Source organism: Trichoderma breve, chromosome 3 (genome assembly GCF_028502605.1).
Source record: "Trichoderma breve strain T069 chromosome 3, whole genome shotgun sequence".
NCBI lineage: Eukaryota > Fungi > Ascomycota > Sordariomycetes > Hypocreales > Hypocreaceae > Trichoderma > Trichoderma breve.
Genome location: NC_079234.1, coordinates 2,797,156 through 2,811,169, shown reverse-complemented (window position 1 = coordinate 2,811,169; position 14,014 = coordinate 2,797,156). Strand labels below are relative to the sequence as shown.

At 51.9% G+C, this 14,014-nt stretch overlaps 5 protein-coding genes across 5 annotated transcripts; 3 read left to right on the top strand and 2 right to left on the bottom strand.

Annotated features, from left to right (window-relative positions):
• Window positions 1-1,152: 1,152 nt before the first annotated feature.
• T069G_05265 (protein kinase domain-containing protein) lies at window positions 1,153-1,932 on the top strand (the record flags this gene model as incomplete). Its single annotated transcript, XM_056172475.1, has 1 exon — window positions 1,153-1,932. The coding sequence occupies one exon, from the start codon at window positions 1,153-1,155 to the stop codon at window positions 1,930-1,932; it is 780 nt and encodes a 259-aa protein (XP_056029333.1).
• A 235-nt stretch (window positions 1,933-2,167) lies between these two features.
• Window positions 2,168-3,167, bottom strand: T069G_05264 (aldo/keto reductase family domain-containing protein; the record flags this gene model as incomplete). Its single annotated transcript, XM_056172474.1, has 2 exons — window positions 2,168-3,071; window positions 3,142-3,167. The coding sequence occupies 2 exons, from the start codon at window positions 3,165-3,167 to the stop codon at window positions 2,168-2,170; spliced, it is 930 nt and encodes a 309-aa protein (XP_056029332.1).
• A 1,002-nt stretch (window positions 3,168-4,169) lies between these two features.
• On the top strand, window positions 4,170-5,030 carry T069G_05263 (clathrin adaptor complex small chain domain-containing protein; the record flags this gene model as incomplete). The annotated part of the gene is made up of 5 exons (XM_056172473.1): window positions 4,170-4,180; window positions 4,247-4,280; window positions 4,384-4,501; window positions 4,581-4,855; window positions 5,001-5,030. 5 exons carry the CDS (start codon window positions 4,170-4,172, stop codon window positions 5,028-5,030), a joined length of 468 nt encoding a protein of 155 aa, XP_056029331.1.
• A 1,975-nt stretch (window positions 5,031-7,005) lies between these two features.
• On the top strand, window positions 7,006-8,109 carry T069G_05262 (maf1 regulator domain-containing protein; the record flags this gene model as incomplete). Its single annotated transcript, XM_056172472.1, has 2 exons — window positions 7,006-7,011; window positions 7,090-8,109. 2 exons carry the CDS (start codon window positions 7,006-7,008, stop codon window positions 8,107-8,109), a joined length of 1,026 nt encoding a protein of 341 aa, XP_056029330.1.
• A 1,831-nt stretch (window positions 8,110-9,940) lies between these two features.
• Window positions 9,941-13,690, bottom strand: T069G_05261 (uncharacterized protein; the record flags this gene model as incomplete). Its single annotated transcript, XM_056172471.1, has 2 exons — window positions 9,941-11,314; window positions 11,378-13,690. 2 exons carry the CDS (start codon window positions 13,688-13,690, stop codon window positions 9,941-9,943), a joined length of 3,687 nt encoding a protein of 1,228 aa, XP_056029329.1.
• Between the last annotated feature and the right edge of the window lie 324 nt (window positions 13,691-14,014).

The window sequence follows — 14,014 nt, the reverse complement described above, 5'->3', positions numbered from 1 at the left end:
GCGGGAGCTTTGGTGGTTGACAAGGGGGAAGAGAGGGAGGAGAGAAAAGGAAGAAGAAGAAGAAGAAAAGGGAAGAGAGAAGAAAGAATCAAAAGGAAAAAAAGAATCACCAGCTAATGCGGCGAAACGGATTGCGATATTACGTAGTGGAGGAGGAGGAGGAGCCCTGATCCAAGCCCTGATTGGGCTGGTGTGGCAGCAGAGAGGTAATAATAATGCCAGCAACTCTCTCTTTTAGAACCAAACCAAGGCATGTGTGCAAGCATCGTGGACTAAAAAGGCCGAGGGAGGAGAAGCAGGTAGACTCATAGTGCTACTAGCGGAAGAGCAGATACTGTGTGTGTGTGAGTCGGGCTCTGGGAGCGCACAGAGGCGAAGCAACAGAGCAAACAAACATGACGGATTCCGGATTCTGCACTCGCCTGCGTCAGCCCCTGCAAGGGCATCAGCTAGACTCAGCTATGACGATGGGGAAGAAGTTCGTTGGGGAAGGGTTAAGACTGGAGGAGTCACATGGATTTCTGTCGTACGGCGTTTTCATGGCACGAGAGTCCGAGATTTGCTGCTGTAGAGTACATGTACCTTGTCTCCCTAACTTCACTGCAGATATCATAGTACCTAGTACCTGAGGCACCAAGACCAGCATTGACCTGATTTACACCGGGAGGCCGACCGAATACTTTATGTGTCGAGAGTTTTCTTCCAGAAACATCATCATTCCCCTGCTGAATCCCAAAATAAGCAGCCCTGCAGAAAACGGGACCCAGTCCAGCCCACAAATGGCAGACTGTCCAGTGACTTGTGCTTCCATCGTCTTCCTTGTCCTGCATATCGGCCTCTTTTTGCGCTTGACTGCTGCGCCGGTTGCTGGCGGGCGTCGATCCCCAACCAATGGCACCGGCAATCCCTCGCTGTCAAACCCCACTACAGCGCGTAGTACCTTTTTTCTCTTTTTTTTCTTGTCAACCTTGCTGCAGGAAAAAAAGGGCCGTGACTGCGGTTAAGCACTTTGCGATGACCTGCAGAGTGCATCGCAGCGGTCCAACCCCGAAGCAGAACTTGTTTCGTCCATCTGTAGATTTCTGTTATCTTATCCGGGATTGTGCCTAAAACAAATTTCTCTCCTCCCGCCTCCCACCAAAATCTCCAACCATGGCGGCCACCGCCTCGGAAGCAGTGGTGCATGAATTTCCACTGCCCGCGATTCTCACCAACCCCGCGTCGACCCCGCCAACGCTCATCACTCAAGGCGCCGAAGGTCGGCTCTACAAGACAACATACTTGCTGCCCAGCATCCCCTGCGCCCTAAAGTACCGGCCGCCGAAGCCATGGCGACACCCGATCCTGGACCAGCGCTTGACAAGACACCGCATCCTGTCTGAGGCTCGCATTCTCTCCAAGTGTCGCAGAGATGGCCTCCGTGTTCCTGACGTCTATGCTCTGGATGAGTCGGCGGGATGGCTGATGTTGGAATGGGTTCAGGGCACACCTGTGCGAGTGAACATCAACCAGAGGCTGGGGAACAGGACGGAGGGCATTGAAGACGACGAGGAGCTCAAAAATTTGATGCGAAGAATCGGTGCAGCTGTGGGCAAGATGCACAGCATCGGCATCATCCACGGCGACCTGACGACGAGCAACATGATGCTGAACCCCCCCGCAGGCCAGACCGAAACCGACAACGCGAGTGGACTTGAGGGGGAGATTGTCATTATCGACCTTGGACTCGCCAGTGGAGGAGTACACGATGAAGATCGGGCGGTCGACCTGTACGTCCTTGAGCGTGCCTTTGGAAGCACACACCCTCGTGCTGAATGTGTATTTGGCGAGGTCCTGGATGCATACAAAAAGTCTTTCAAGCAAGCTGGTGTGGCCCTCAAGAAGCTAGAAGAAGTGAGAATGAGGGGCCGCAAGAGAAGCATGCTCGGCTAGAACGTGACATGAGACAAGCAAAGACAAGAAAAAAGAAAGAAAGAAAAAATTCTTTATTCTCTGTTCTTTCTCAATAGCAAGAGAAAGAAGGGAGGAGATTATGTGACATAGCTCCCTGTAATAATGCCCGCTATATGATATCCCAATGGACAAACCAAATTAAACAAACAATAAATATCGCTTTTAGTGACAAAAGAAACATGATGTCCAAGAAATCCCGACAAAACCCATCCGTTTACTGAAGCTCAGCTCCTGCAAAGTAGCCCTTGTTCTCAATGACACCGCGATCCTTGACAAAAGCCACATATCGAACAACCCATTGAGGAGAGAGCTCACCCTCCAGACCGGCGCCGCCGTGAGCAGCATCTGCCAGCACTCCAGCTCCCCGGGGTCCGTGGCCGAGCAGCTCTCGCAGTGTACCACGAGGGAGGATATCGGTGCAGTCGGTGTGGACGTTCAATTCTATGCCCTCTTCCTCCGCCAGTCTTTGGAGGGGCGCGGGGACGTTGCAGCAGTCCTGAAGGTTGACCTGGTCGACAGTTGGGTGAATCGACGTGCGCTCGATAAAAGCGCGAAGCTTCTCGGTACCAAACTCGGCAACACCGAGTCGCTTGGCAAGCCCCTGGCTGTGGAGGTCTTCAAAGACCTTCCACGACGCCAGTTCCTCTTCTAAGTCACCCTGCTGGGCGTTGATGCGCTCAGCTTCCTTTTCGCATGTGCCCTCAAACGACATTCCGGGAAAGGAGACGATGAGAAGGTCGATTGCTTGGATGTTGAGCTCCTTGCGAACCAGGTCGAGCGCTTCGCGCGCATACTGCTCTCGCGCCGAAACTGACGTGCCGGGGAGGAGGAACAGCTTGACGGTGATCTCGTAATCGCTAGCCTCCTCGCGCAGGCCGGCCGCTTGCCAGTTGATTCTGGGAATGTAGAGAGTCTTGTCGTCTAGCTCCGTCCACACCTCCACGGGCGTCTGAGGGGGTGAAGGTAAAGTGTTGGAGCCGTTGGCGGGCGACGCATCAATCGCATAGTCTAGCCGCGTGGAAACGAAGTTGTCTCGGAGAGAGTTGACGAGCTCTTGGTTCGATTTGGAGTTGCCGCCGCCTTTGCGAATGATGGATGGGCCGCCGGACATGACATTGCTGCCATGGCGTAGGTGGTTAGCGGGAGCATATTAGAGAGAGTTGTCTTAGACCTGAAGGAAGGACAAACCCCGTGGAGAGAATGATCTTGGTCATTGTGATGTTGGTTTGGGATCCTAGATATCTGCAATGGGATAGAGCCTAGGGCGAGAAGACTTGAAGATTCAAAAACGATGGAAGATAAGAAGATGGGAAGATAAGAGGCCGACTTTGGTTCGATAGTGCTCTATAAAGTAAAAGCAATCAACCCGGTTCTCGGCATATGCGAGCAATAACTTTTTTTTTTCTTCACAAAAATGCCTAACTAAATGTGATGGTAATATCCCGTAGTCCTACTCCAGATGGCGCTTGTGGCGGTTCATAGCACGCATTACTAATGAGGGTTGCTGAGTGGATATTGGGGGGATGCGGCCTCGGCGATAGAATTTGTAAACAGATGGTATAAGCTATCTATTCTGACACGAAATGGACCTCTTCTTGATGGTTTTACCGATACTGAAGAGGCTGCTTGAGGTGGGGGAAGATGTATATGTGCCGGTCTCCAGAGCCGGACTTTTCGTGGGATGTTCTATATGTGCCTGGTGACGTCCTAGAAAACGAGAGAATCTCTCCACTGTTTGTCTCGTTATTTTTCAGTTTCCTTCATGTTTCTCCGTGTAGGCTCATAGCTATTATACCAGCCGTCTCAAATTGACTTTTGCGGAATAACATGTAGCGAGGACCCTTTAGGGGAAAATACACTCGTCATGGAATCAACTGAGCGAGGCCACGCGGGGTTGAGCCTTACAGCCAATCTGGTCCGGGCCCTAAAACTGCAGGGCTCTCTAGCGCTTTTATCGTCCGTCAAGCGCTGAAGGTTCGCGGTGACAAAGAAGAGGGGCACAAGGTACGGCCCAGACCAGCGGAAAACGGGGCGCGGAACAAGGTACCGGAGTACGTACAGCCTGTTCTCCCATCCAACTGGAAAGCACGCGCTACTGCCTCGTCACCGACCTGGCAAACTTACCTGGTCCGAACAAGAGACGCCAGCTCAAGTCTATTCAAACCACATCTCGCCTCTGTCATCTTGTCGCGGGTGATGTGAGAGAGCCCGTCACAATGGCGATTCAGTGCGTACCGTCTCTGCTGCTGCTGCGGCGCCCGTCGACATGATGCTGACTGGCATCTCTCTCTAGCTATCTGATTCTGTTGTCCCGTCAGGGGAAAGTGGTGCGTAGCTCCTCGTCGCTCTTGTTGCTGTTGGCGTTGTTGAATGGCGGTGGAATATGCCATGGGTGTATGGTGTCTTGCTGACCGACTATCTTCTCATCAGCGTCTTGCGAAATGGTTTACCACGCTGTCCCCCAAGGACAAGGCGAAGATTGTCAAGGATGTCTCACAGCTGGTCCTCGCTCGAAGAACACGCATGTGCAACTTTTTGGAGTACAAAGGTATGTGATGAATGTCAAATTCTATCCGCTGCTTTGCTGCCCATGGCAAGTCTAGCTGACGCATATCTGTCATCATCAGACACCAAAATTGTATACCGACGATACGCCTCGCTCTTCTTCATCGCAGGATGCTCATCCGAGGACAACGAGCTGATTACGCTTGAAATCATCCACCGATACGTCGAGCAGATGGACAAGTACTACGGCAACGTGTGCGAGCTCGACATCATCTTTTCCTTCACCAAGGCATACTACATCCTCGACGAGCTACTTCTTGCCGGAGAGCTACAGGAGAGCAGCAAGAAGAACGTGCTGCGCTGTATCGGACAGCAGGATTCACTCGAAGACATGGAGGTAAGTGTTATACACAGTTCATTCTGACGGCCGCATCGCACCGACTTTCGGCACTTCCCCTGGCGTGATGCGTTTTCGCCGCCTCGTCCCGGTTAAGGCTATGCGACTTTGACACAGCTGACACCGAATTTCCTAAACGCAAAAGGTCGAAGACGAGGTCACCAAGATCCTATAAATTGCGCGCACACGACATTGAGTACTCAAGTGCGCGACCTCTGGACGAGCGATCCTTTCCCACCGACCGGCCCGTCATCAGCACCTACCACACAATAACATGCCCCTATCGTCCCACCAGCTTCTTGAAGTCATCGAGGCGCAAGAGTTGAGATGGATTTGATAGTTAACAATTGGTGCAGCAGGCCGAGCAAATCACAGAGAAGCTTCGCGAAGTGGGGATTCTTTGATACACAAGCCTCAGGATACTGAGCATCTCTTCGATGGGAAGAGAGGACAAACTGGGGAGAAGGGGATAGGAATGTGGATGCAGATGTGCTGGGAGAGAGAATATGGCGTCATTTTCTTTGTGTGTATAGATCTTGGAGGATGGAAAACCATCCTCTCCCGTGTCAAGAGAAAACAGAGGCATCAAGGGAATGTTCCCCGGAGCCGGGGGACGTGTTGCCGTCATTCATGAGCAAGGGCCATGAGTTGGCCATTTGGTTGAGGTGTGAATCTAATATACCAGGAGACGAGAAGAAGGAGCAACAACGTCGAAACCAATTCAAGAACATTTCCACATCGTCCACATCGTCATTGATTCCAATCCAGTCCACTTACTGCACAGTCTCGTCTCATCTCGTCTCTCGTTCCGGCCTCCCGCATCCCATCCTCTTGTCGATGTCGCGCGTGGCAGCTCCATGCATCGTTATTCGTTGCACTACCAAAACTGACACCAGCAAATGGGCTCGCACGAACCGCCCACTCTGCCAACTTGCCCCCTCTTTTCCCGCACCATGACTAGCAGTAGCTGAGGCTGTTGTGGTGGTGCAGGTCTTGGTCGTCTTACTATCCGACCATCTGGCCATTTGCCGGGCGCAGCCGACGCGGCGATCGGATTCGGAACTATAAGGAGAAGCGCCAAAAACCCACCGACTCTCTGGCTTGAGGAACGTGGGCCATGCACGGAATGGCGATGGACGTTCTAACTTTGCTCTGGCTTGTCTAGCTTCCGATCAACAGCACGACGTGGGAGTTTGAAAACGCCGCCGGCAAGAGAAACCAGTTGAGGGTTACATGGCTACAGCGCTCAACCCCCCCTATTAACCCCCCCAGAGTACAGTGAGTACAGTGAACCCACCGTCGGCCTCCGCCTCCACTGCAGCACGCAAGCCCCCACCATCTGGCGACTGATTGATGTCACTGCCAATGTCGGGACGCTGATGCGTGTCACCCCCCGATCCGGCTTCCTGTCCACTAATGAACCGAACCCGACAAACCACACAGTGCCGCCAGATCTCCCTTCTCCCTATCTATCCCTCTCGCTCTCTCTTCATTAGCCCTCCTAGCCTGCCTTTGAATCTGCCGGTCTTCACCAGCCCTGTCTTCCTTGCTCGCGAATCAGCTGCACTTAGCGTCAACAACGGCTGCGCTACTAGATCTCAGGTCGAGCCTTGCCGCAACACCACCAATCCCTGATTCCTCCTCCCTCTCCTTCACCCTCCTCGCCTTGGGTGACCAGACAGACAATCATTACCAAGATTACGATTCCGGCCCTTCTCCCTGCTTACTTACTGCACGGCAGAATCCGACAAGGACGCTGGACTTGATTGTATCGCAGCGCTTCTCCCCCCTGTTTCAACTCGATCGCCGTGCGGATCCGCGACTACGGCCCCAGAGTAGAGACCGAACAACCGACGAGCGTCACCACGACGAATCCGACCTCGCCTTTGAGTGCTCTTTATGCGCAACGCGAGGCCCTGAACAAAGCGATACCGCACGCTATCTGCTACCAATCTTGCCGGCTCTAGAGACATTTTTGAATCTCCGTCTCTAAATCTCGCCGTCATTATTGTCGCATTCACCGCTTATCGCTCGGAGATCCAGCTTCGGTGCAATTCACGGTCTTCACCACACGTTATTTCTCTCTGTCGGTTTTCCCCCCGCCGTCTATCAATTCATGCAAAGGACCAGAGCAGCACCTAGCAGCCAACATGAAGGTGAGCGGAATACATACATAACCAGCTGAACTCCGACGTGAGACAATCCCCGGCTGACGAGACATCCCCACTACGCAGTACCTCCCAGTCCAAGAGTTCGAGGCCGTAACCGGCGCTCTCAATTTCAACACGCCCGACTGCAATGTTACAGGCGGGTGCGATCTATACACAACTAAGTCTACCGGATCCGATAAGAAACTCTACAAGAACATCGACAAAGATCTCAGTTCTCAACATGCCGCGTTGCTCAAACTGGGCGCCAGCCTGTCACCCCCCGACAGAGAGCACATGCTCGCAACATCGCGCAGCATGCAACTCTTCTCACACTCGAGCGCATTTGGCCCGCTGTCCGAGCTTTCTAGTCGGCGGACGTTTGCTTACCTGATTGCGACGCTCAACGCAAGCCACCCTCACTACGACTTCTCCCACGTCCTGCGACCCGGCGACTTTAAGCGTGAGAGGAACCTGAAGCGTGTCATGGCCAACCTTGACTCGATTCTGCAAAACACACGACCTGGCTTCGATTTAGGCTCCTCGTATGATTCCTCCGCTGGCAGCGACGTCAACGCCCAGTGGGGGCCTCAGTGCTGGTCTTTGATCAACAAAGAGATGCGCTTGAACGAGTGCACCATCTTCAGCTACCACCCAGAGGTCGACCCCTTTGAGGAAGACGAAAGCGCCATTTGGGCGGTGCACTACTTCTTTTTCAATCGAGCGCTTAAGAGAGTTGCCTATCTCTATGTCCGCGTCGTCCCCGTCATCTCATCACAGAGCCCAACATTGAGACCCGTAAAGGGGGGCGTCCATAAGCGACACACGGCGGTCGAGTCAGACGGCGCAAAGAAGCGCACAAAGTATTGGCTAGGCGATCAGGACGCTGAGCTAGTACCGCCGTACGAGGACGACGAAGAGCCGTTGGACGATGGCCTGTACTGGAACCGTGGTGAAGACGGCGATATTGTGCAGTTTTCAGACGACGACTTTGCTGAAGATGAGCCCGTTGACGAGGATGAAGACGAAGATGACGACTACGACATGACGAGTCCTAGGCGGGAGAGACTTATGAGCGAAGATGTCGCAGGACAGATGGAGATTTAAGGCGGCGTCTTGTCAACCACACTGTCTCCAATCATATTAAACGAAACGTCATGTCTTTTTCAACCCGACATGCACTCTAGCATCACAAAAATGACCTCCAAGTCCGCCTCTATACTCCAATCTGCATGAAACGACTCAACCTATCTTATATCCACTCCCAGCTTTGCAACTCTTGGGAAAGGAGAGCTACAACTGCCGATAACTCTTTTCGAGCCTTCTTTTCCCTCTCCTCTTCCCCGCCTCATTACTCCTGCTTGCTACTTATCTAATTTGGTTTGGATCAACTGAAGGGGCCTCTCTCACCCCCCCGCTATGCTTTTATGCTTTATCATTGCTATGATTATGATTTTGTGTCCTTTAGCGTGGCGCAAGGTTTTGGTTTCTGGTCGGTGAGAGCGACTGGGAACAACGTCGCCCGGAGTTTACCATTTGTCTTTGTTTTTGCTTGGCTTTGTTATTTCTCTTATTCGCTTCATTTACTTATTTTCTTTCATTGTGTTGTGTTATTTTTGGATTAATTGGTGGCTGCCTCCGTGAGAAGGGTGGCTATTTATCTTTGTTGCTACGTCGTTTTATTTTTCGTTTTTAAGCCTGGATCTATTGATATCCTCGCGGAAATGATGTTTTGCTTTATTTCTTTTCATCCTTTTATTCATCTCTTTCCTTTCTTTCTTGTTTTTATTGTATGGAATCACGCGGTACACGTATATATATAACGCAGTAATGCTCCAATCCGCCTCGCTGGCAAGAGGCATCGATGGCTATTCTATTTCTGAAATTCGGCCGGCTATGCAATTTAGTTTTCAATTATTTAATGCTCACCATATGTTCAAAACATCTATTTCACACTGTTTGTGCTACTATGTGTCCCTCGAGTCGTATATCAAACCATTACGGCAACTGCAAGTATATCAACAAATTGAGCAGGCTCGAGTCCTCATGGGACATCTTGGAAAACACACAAACGAAGGTCAGAAAAAGCGAGACCGCGGAATGAATACGTACATATATTCAGTAAGGTAATATGAGCACCTAACCAACTCGTAAAGCGCCTATTCAGCCAGCACCCGAACTTTATTATATGGATATAGTAGCAGTTGTTAGAAAAATGTAGATATAGTAGCAGTTACTAGAGAAATATAGATATAGTAGGGAAATGTAGATATAGCAGCTACTCCTGTTGTAGGCGTACGGTTCAACTCGCGAGTGTTCGAAATCTTCTCCGTCTCGGTTTTTCTGTCCTCCGCTTGACACAATAACACACACATCCAATTTCTTCACCGGATACACAATACAGTCATGTAGCACGAGCTATCCATTCATCTAAATAATGCGGCTAACGAAGAAATGCCTGCAAAGAATAAGAAGCGAGAAAGATAAAAAATAAAAATAAAAAGACTAACGAAACCAGCCTTCGAGTCCGCCCAGCATTTTTCTTTTCCGCCCCAATGGCAATGTCCCCCCATTTAGTAATTATCAGTCCCTATATCTCGACTGCTCTTTACGCAGAATCTCTCCAGTCCGTATGATTAATCTCGGGGTATCAGTAATCGTAGATGTAATAAAATGAATAAAGTGATGTAAAGAGCACGCTGCCATCAAATGCTCTACCCAATCCCCGTCGACTGGACCATTTATCAATACTCTTTGTAAGCACGGATAAATATCGTTGAGTAGGAAATATATCAAATGCAAGAGGAATATCAGATGCAAAATGCAAAATGTAAAAACGCGGGGCCAGGCAATGCCATCAAACAGCGTATTTGAATAAGAAAGGAGGGATGAAACAAGAATGTAAGTTCATAGTATGAAAATACGGTGAAATCGGCTCTTAAACAACGGATGCCTTTCTCCTTCGCCCAAACATTCTGGCGAATCCACTGGGCTCGTCCTGCGGGACTGAAGCTTGAGTGGGAACAATCTCCGGCGGGGGTTCTGAATCGCGCAAAAATCTCGCCAGGTCTGCGGTTTGTCCATAAGAGACAGGCTCCCGTGTCTCATATCTCTTTATGGGAGCTCTGTTGATGTTGTTCATGCTCACAGGAGGAGGGTTGACGTTGGTCGGCCCATACGCATCGTAGCCCGCTGGCATCTGGATCGGAGTGTGCTTGCTCCGACCATTCATCGAACGCGATTCACCACCAAATCCCAAGGCACTAGCTCGACTGCTGGGTGCCCGACCTTCGTTGAAAGTATTGACTTCCTTGGAGCCACTGCGAGTAAACCGACCGATAAGTCCGGGTGTGCTGGTCTTCTTCTTTGGCATCTTCATGGGTGGAGACGGGGGCTCCGGCGGAGGATCGTAGTTGAGCAAGAATTCCGCAAGGCTCTCTTCCTTCTTAGGGGGAGGCCTGGGGGCTATGTCGAAATCATCATCCTCTTCTTCGTCGCTGAAGTCGATTGCGTATGGGTCGCGAACGCGGCGAGTTTTCCTCACAGGCATAGGCATACCCATGTCGTCGTCGTCTTCTTCACCAAAGAGTTTATTCGCCTTTGGCATGCCCCTGTTCTTGAGAAGCGCGGAGCTGGAGTTGACGGAGGACTGTATCGATGGCATCGAATTATCCGTCACGCTTGTAGATGCCTGGCTATGACGCATGTCGGGAAGAACCGCATCAACGGCCCGGCCGCCCACAGCGCCTGACATCATGTCCACATCCATTGTGTTGCGGAAAGGTGCCACATGCCGAGGAATGTGATTTTGACTACCTGGAATGGGTGGACCTTGTCGTATAAAATCGATCAGATCCGAATTATCGTTTCTGCTGCTAGCAGCAGCCTCTCGAGGCTGGTAGCGATTTCGAACGCTGCTGCGACTATTCACAGTAGAAGTAGATTGCTTGGGCTCTGGGATGCTTGCAGTCGGGCTAGCAGGAACGCGAATATTGCGAAGAGCGGCTGGGCCTCTGTCACCCGCTGGGCCCGTAGACTTGATGAAGTCGGCAAAGTCTGCAAGTGACTCGCCAGGTGCGCGAGCATCACGAGCCTGAGCTCCGCCCATTCGGCCAGACATAGCAGCGGTTCCTGCAGGGGCACGAGGAATTGGTCCAGAAAGCTTAGGTTTATGCTCAGGAGCCCGAGGACTGGAGGGCTGTGCTCTTGGGATTGATGGCGACGTGCTCGAGACAACCGGTGAAGACCGCATTAAATCCTCGCTCTTACGAGTGACCTTGGTAACAACCGGGCTGTCATGAGGTGTTTTGACCTAGAGCGGAGTCCGTCAGCAAACTCTATCAATGCTTACATAAAAAGAGAGGCGGGAACATACGTCAATGTCACGCATATTCTCCGGAGTCAACGTGTATGTGATGGTTTGGTTGCTTTGGATGAGCTCCTCAAAGTTGCGTGCCATGCTTTCGGCGCGGTTTGATGAATCGTCTGAAGTGGTTCTGACCGCCCTGAATCGGCTGGTAGTACTCGAAGAGGCAGACGAGCCAGATGTGTGGATCTGACGAGGAGGAGCGATGGAATGCAGCGCTGTTTCCTCCCTCTCCTCCGGCACTGGTAGGTCGACTGCGGAAACTGGAATCTGCCGATTGGGATGCGCTCCGGCTCTGTAAGGAACATCTGAAAACTGCGCATCGGTAGCGCTTTTGGTGGCTTTCAACGAGAACGATCTTTGGTGGCTGTGCTCGCTTGGGGGAGTAGAGCCAACGTTTGTCTGCAGGCCGTGTGGGAGACGGCCGAGTTGATCTCGAGTCCGAGACGCCGTTACGGGCTTGGCAATGGGGTTCACTTGGTCAGTGTCTTCCTCAGATTCGGAGATGGTGGCAGCGTTGGGAATTGGTGGCCTCATCCTCTCGACCGGAGATCTTGCCGCTGATAGAGGCACTCCCGTCCGCGGGCTGGTGTCGATTGCCTTGGCTTTTCGCAGTTCGTCGGCGCCTCCCGACCGTGACAGAGGGCTTGTGCCAGAAACGGTGCTTGCGCGCGGCCGCTCCGTCGATTCCAGAGACGGTGGCCGAGTAGTGGCGGGACTACGGGGCGGGACGTCAATGAGGCGTGCAGAGTGAACACTGGAAGACCGGCTCAGATGGATGGGTCTATCCGAGGCGGATCGAGAAGAAGTGCTAGAGACTGACACTCTGGACGATGTCAGTATCTCGGCCTTTTCATAAACAATCTCGTCGAATTCATCCGATCCACTTTCATCCGAGTCTCGATTCTTCTTGAGAGAGCCCTCCTTGTCTTCGGGTGTCGCTTTGTGCTCCTTCGATTCATGGGCCTCCTGTTCTATCTCTGCCGATTTCGAGCTTGGTCGTGCTGTTGCATAAAAGACCGACCTTCTAGAAGTTGGCAGCGAGGTAGATCTCCTGTGAAGTCCAAGCAGGGTGGCGTAGTGCCCTGACTCCGTGGCTAGAGAATCGCCTATCAAGGAAGCTGTCCCGGCGAATGATTTGACGCGGCGTGCGTCAACATCGACCTTTTCTTCCTCCTCCTCATCTTCGTCGTCACTGTGGTGGGCCAAACCCGGCACCTCGATTTCAGCAACGTCATTGTCCCCCATAGGTAGCGGAATGTTCATGGGGTGGACTTCCTCTACAACAGCGTTTTCGTTTTCGGGGCAATCTTGCGCCTCGTCAGAGCCATTGTCCTCTTCACTAGCACGACCCTTCTTATCGTGAACCCCAGCAGCTGGACTATCTGCCTTCATGTGGCTGATGGAGAGAGACCGGGCGGTGGCGAACTCGCCTGGCGGTGCACGCATTCTCTTTTTCCATCCTCGCCATAGGCGACCCAGAGTTCGATCAAGCGCAACTCGTTCCATGTCGACATCCTCCACTACAATTCTTTCAGAAACAGCAGCAGGGCTGCGCGTTCCGTCTTTGAGCTCCTTCTCAATCTTGGAGCGTATTCTTTGGCTGGCTGCTTGTCCAGCAACAGTAAGTGTGAGTTCACCCATGTATTCCAAGACTGAAGTCAGGAAGATGGCCACGGCGGGCGAGATGATGTCAGAAGTTTTCTCATTCTCACCAATCTCGAGGTTTTCTTGCGTCATGTACTTGTCTTCGTCTTCCTCCTCCAAATCTCCCAAAGATGAGTAGACCATACACCTCAACCTGGCCCGCTTCCAAGCCAATTCAACGTCCCAATCCCGCGTATTCGGGCTTTGAGGGTTGGCATACTCTTCTTCTTCAGAGCCTCCGAGATACTCTCTAAGCTCCTCGTCGGCATTGCTTATAGTCTCTTTAGCCAGCTTGGGCTTGAGCACATCGGAGACAGCCGGTCGCAAAGCGGAAAGTGAGGTAGATCTGGCAACTTGTAGAAAGTTTAATAGCAGTTGGTCGAGGAAACTGTTGACCAGCTGCAGGGCGGCAGGGGATATCTGAGCGGGTTCTCCAGACGGCTCGACACCGTTTTGGTCGTACCATGTGGCTTCGTGCCCATCGTGATCGTTGGTGACAATTTGGGAAGCTGCAGTCGAAGCAATGAAGGCGGCCTCTGGCGATACAGAGAGCGGAGGTGCGAAGAAAGTATGGCTTGCGATCGAAGGTCTGTCGCTAGAGATACTCTGTGATCGCACTTGGCGCGGCGAACTGACGCTGCTCGCCGGGCGCGACTCGACGGCGGAGCCCGTCATGGCTGAAGCTGGATGTCTATCGAATGTGTCGTAAGGAATAGAATAGGGGGTTCCTTTGATATTTGCCCCCTCCTTGTTTTCCCTTCCTGTCTATAGCTTTCCACAGAAGTGATGACTTAGGTGATACCAAACCAAGTGGAAGAAGAAGAGAAGAATCCCGCGTCCTCGTGTTGGATTCTGCAGCTCGTCGGCAGTTAATGCGAAGAGGCGACAGGCAGAGCAGAGTAGTGCGACTACCTAGCTATTCGTGGAAATGGGGCCGCAAAAAGAAAAAGGTAATCAATGCTCTAGATAAAGGACCCCTGGTCGTTAATTAGTTCATGA